The sequence below is a fragment of the Coenobita brevimanus genome, chromosome 85 (assembly GCF_032717465.1).
Source record: "Coenobita brevimanus isolate Jiangsu-jjx chromosome 85, ASM3271746v2, whole genome shotgun sequence".
NCBI lineage: Eukaryota > Metazoa > Arthropoda > Malacostraca > Decapoda > Coenobitidae > Coenobita > Coenobita brevimanus.
Window position 1 is genome coordinate 8,921,004 of NC_137038.1, and position 4,518 is coordinate 8,925,521.

The 4,518-nt window shown below is 40.4% G+C and overlaps 1 protein-coding gene across 1 annotated transcript in view; it reads right to left on the reverse strand.

Moving 5' to 3' along the window:
• Positions 1-4,294, reverse strand: part of LOC145410417 (uncharacterized) — a 44,443-nt gene extending 40,149 nt beyond the window's left edge. The window contains exon 1 of the mRNA XM_080280570.1: positions 4,062-4,294. Within this exon, the coding sequence (XP_080136696.1) occupies positions 4,062-4,294 (233 nt within the window). The remainder of the gene's footprint in view (positions 1-4,061) is intronic.
• Between the last annotated feature and the right edge of the window lie 224 nt (positions 4,295-4,518).

Sequence of the window (4,518 nt, forward strand, 5' to 3'; positions counted from 1 at the left end):
GGACAGAAACTGGAACAAATTAGACAGCTAGTGAGACGCCTGGATAGATAGACAGAAAGGTAGGCCCGATAAACAGAGTCCAACAGACAGCAGATAAAGAGACAAGACAGAGACAGAATTTAGGCACAAATAAATAGCTAGATAAACAGATAGATAGGGACATACGGACAGACAGACGTAGATATTTACTAAAGACAGATGAACCCAAACTATAGAAGAGGGAAACTAAAATAAATAGACAGCAAGACAGACAGACAGAAAGGCAAGTAGAAAATAGACAGCAAGACAGACAGACAGAAAGGCAAGTAGAAAATAGACAGCAAGACAGACAGACAGAAAGGCAAGTAGAAAATAGACAGCAAGACAGACAGAAAGGCAAGTAGAAAATAGACAGCAAGACAGACAGACAGAAAGGCAAGTAGAAAATAGACAGCAAGACAGACAGACAGAAAGGCAAGTAGAAAATAGACAGCAAGACAGACAGACAGAAAGGCAAGTAGAAAATAGACAGCAAGACAGACAGACAGAAAGGCAAGTAGAAAATAGACAGCAAGACAGACAGACAGAATGGCAAGTAGAAAATAGACAGACAGACAGAAAGGCAAGTAGAAAATAGACAGCAAGACAGACAGACAGAAAGGCAAGTAGAAAATAGACAGCAAGACGGACAGACAGAAAGGCAAGTAGAAAATAGACAGCAAGACAGACAGACAGAATGGCAAGTAGAAAATAGACAGCAAGACGGACAGACAGAAAGGCAAGTAGAAAATAGACAGCAAGACAGACAGACAGAAAGGCAAGTAGAAAATAGACAGCAAGACAGACAGACAGAAAGGCAAGTAGAAAATAGACAGCAAGACAGACAGAAAGGCAAGTAGAAAATAGACAGCAAGACAGACAGACAGAAAAGCAAGTAGAAAATAGACAGCAAGACAGACAGACAGAAAGGCAAGTAGAAAATAGACAGCAAGACAGACAGACAGAAAGGCAAGTAGAAAATAGACAGCAAGACAGACAGACAGAATGGCAAGTAGAAAATAGACAGACAGACAGAAAGGCAAGTAGAAAATAGACAGCAAGACAGACAGACAGAAAGGCAAGTAGAAAATAGACAGCAAGACGGACAGACAGAAAGGCAAGTAGAAAATAGACAGCAAGACAGACAGACAGAATGGCAAGTAGAAAATAGACAGCAAGACGGACAGACAGAAAGGCAAGTAGAAAATAGACAGCAAGACAGACAGACAGAATGGCAAGTAGAAAATAGACAGCAAGACAGACAGAAAGCCAAATAGAAAGTCAACAGCAAGACAGAAAGGCAGGGAGAATATAAAGCAACACTCAGTCAGTTAAGGTGCTACGTGACGGACCAAACCAATTATATGAAAATAATCCTAATTATTTTTTTTACAAGACTCCATAACAGTTCACTTTTTTCTTAGTTTTTTTCCTTTATTTTTCACTGTAATCTTCATTGTTGAATGATTGTGAAGGGTTTGCTAGCTTCATAAGGGAAGCGTATACACAAAGAATATCAAGAGCAGTTTAAATTGGGGATAGATTATAACTATGGCTTAAGATGTAGGGGCGGGGCCATCTCATGACGTCACCGCGCGTCCTTCCATTGGCCGTATAAGTGCCAATGGGCGTGGTTTCATGGAGGTGGGCGGGGATTAGCGTTGTACATTAAATCCTTGTTACATACAAGTGATGTAAAACCAAAATCTCACTTTTTTCCCCATAAATTGGGGAAAATTGGTCAAACATCTGTATAGGTAGCAATGGAAATTAAGTACCGGTAGGCATATTTCTGTAATTCACTCAAGTCTTGATTACGCCAAAAAAAAGGGGGAGGGGGAGGTTAAAAAAAAAGCAACATTGAATGACTTTTTGTATATTAGGATCTATACTCTAGTTGGTGTTTTTTTTTTTTTTTTTTAGCATGTCTTATCACCCCGACTCATGTGTTATTTATCTAGCTTTATAGAGAACTCTTTTGGTGGGTAAAGAGGGAACTTGGAATTTTGAAAGAATACTTGCCAAAACGATTAGAGTTAAAAGCATTTTTTCAGACGCCTATGACTCCCTCTTAGATGAGTAAAATCGTCTGGTGTTGGTGGAGTAAAATAGTGTTGTCCCGAGTAAAATGCCAGCTATTATCGCCCGCCTTTACCAAGGCGGAGCAGTAATGTTTTTGCCCGCCTCTGTATGTGTGTGTGTGTGTGTGTGTGTGTGTGTGTGTGTGTGTGTGTGTGTTCCCACTATATTTTATGAACTTTTTAAGTTATCACTATCAACATGAAATTTTCAGAGTATCAAGATATGGCCAAACTCTTGGACGAGTTCGAAAACTGGCAGTCAGGGTCAAGGTCAAGGTCAACCAAATGGCTGCCAAAGGTCAACTAATTTTTATCGCCCTCCTGTAGCATCATTGTATCTCATGAACGGCTTGAGTTATCGACATGAAACCTTCAGGGTATCAAGATATGGCCAAAATCTTCCGACCCCTCCTGGGGTGGCGCCACCCCTGACCTTAGGTCAGGTTAGATTCAATTAGATTAGATCATAGTAGGTTAGGTAAGGTCAAGTTAGTTTGAGTCAGGCAAGATGTAATTAGGTTTGGTTAGCTTTTCATCTCATTAACTCTCCTCCTCTTACTGGCTGCCTTCAACCTCTGTCTGTTCGCCGCTTTATCTCTTTTCTATCGCTACTTCAATGGTCACTGCTCTTCTGAATTGTCTGCTTGCATCCTTCCACCACTACGGCGGGTACGTGGCACCCGTCTAGCAAAAAACTCTCATCCCTTTTCTGATCAGCTCTCTAATGCAAGAGTTAACCGTACTCCCAGCCATTCATGTATGCAACAAGTCAACTCTGGAACTGTCTCTGTTTTTCCAACTATCTACGATCTCCAGTCTTTCAAACGTAGTGTGTCTAGGCACTTTGAAATGAATGGATCTTGAATCTTGCTGTCCCTTGTTTTGTTTTTTCTTGGAGGGAGCAAATTGTAGGCTCTTGGCCTTTGGTTCCTGTTTCCATGCATTGAAAAAAAATATATATATATATTTTGAGATGCCAGTGGAGAATACGACCCCCCATTTTTTTTTGTGTGTGTAAGTAATGATAAACTTTGGTTCTCTCTCTCTCTCTCTCTCTCTCTCTCTCTCCCTCCGTTTGTGTGCATGTAGTGTATGTGTTTGCGTGCGTGTTTGTGTGTGTTCGTGTGTTGGTGCAGTCCATTGACCCCAGAACGTTCACGGTCCAGCAGTGTATCTTAGTGAGGGTTATCGCTTTATCAATATCAGCCTTTACGTTGGTTTATCAGTACTAGCTTTGAGGTTTCTCCTCTTTTTTTTTTATTGCTGGAAGTAGTATTTTTTTTTTTTGTTAATGTTTGTACCTATATATACATACCAATTACAGACATACATACCTACTGTTATATATTGTATTAACACACGTACATGTATACTTCCTCTGCAAATATATAAACAGACAGACAGACACAGTCATTATGCCACAAACATTACAGTGCAAGCAGTGACAAATATATATATATATATATATATATATATATATATATATATATATATATATATATATATATATATACACGTTTCAGAGAGATGTGGGTAACATACACGTAGATCTCGTTATACTGTGCATAAATTTGTTGAGTTTTAGCATCACATAAATCTTATCAAACCTTTATAGTTAGATATGCTGATTTGTTTGTAGGTCACTCATCCCTTTGATGTGCCATGCTGTTCTTCCTGCACTCCCCCCCCTCTGTGTGTGTGTGTGTGTGTGTATATATATATATATATATATATATATATATATATATATATATATATATATACACCTTAGGTCAGGTTAGGTTCAGTTAGATTAGATCAGGGTAGGTTAGGTAAGGTAAGGTAAGGTTAAATTAGTTTGGGTCGGGCAAGATGTAATTAGGTTTGGTTAGCTTAAGAATTCATTTCGGGTTAGGTTAGGATGGGTTAGCCTAGGTCAGTTTTTGTCAAAATAGACTATACCTAGACCGTCACCAAACTCACCAGTGTGAATATAAGCCATCAATGGCCATGTCCTCCTCGCCCCAGGAGTCACAGGTGTCGTACTTACACGTCCTACCGCCACAGAACACGGAACACTGCAGCTCGGTGGGGGTCACCTGTCGCAGGTGTTCACTGAGGCGGCTGTAGTTACTGTGCACCACCGTCTCTGGCCGCTTGCCCTGTGACGCGGCCGGACGAAGACCCCCCTCCTCACACATACTCGTAGCCGACATCCTGAGCGAAAAGGAAGAAATAATTAATAAATTAATAGAGATAGATTAATGAGGTGTTAGGCGAATGGGATTGGTAGGTCACTGATAAGTGCTAGGGAGTTGGTAGGTGTGGGAGGGAATTGTTAGGTGTCTGGGTGGTGGTACGTGGTAAGGAATCGGTAGGTGTTTGGATACTGGTAGGGCATTGAAAAGTGGTAGGGAATTGGTAGGTGTTAGAAAATTGG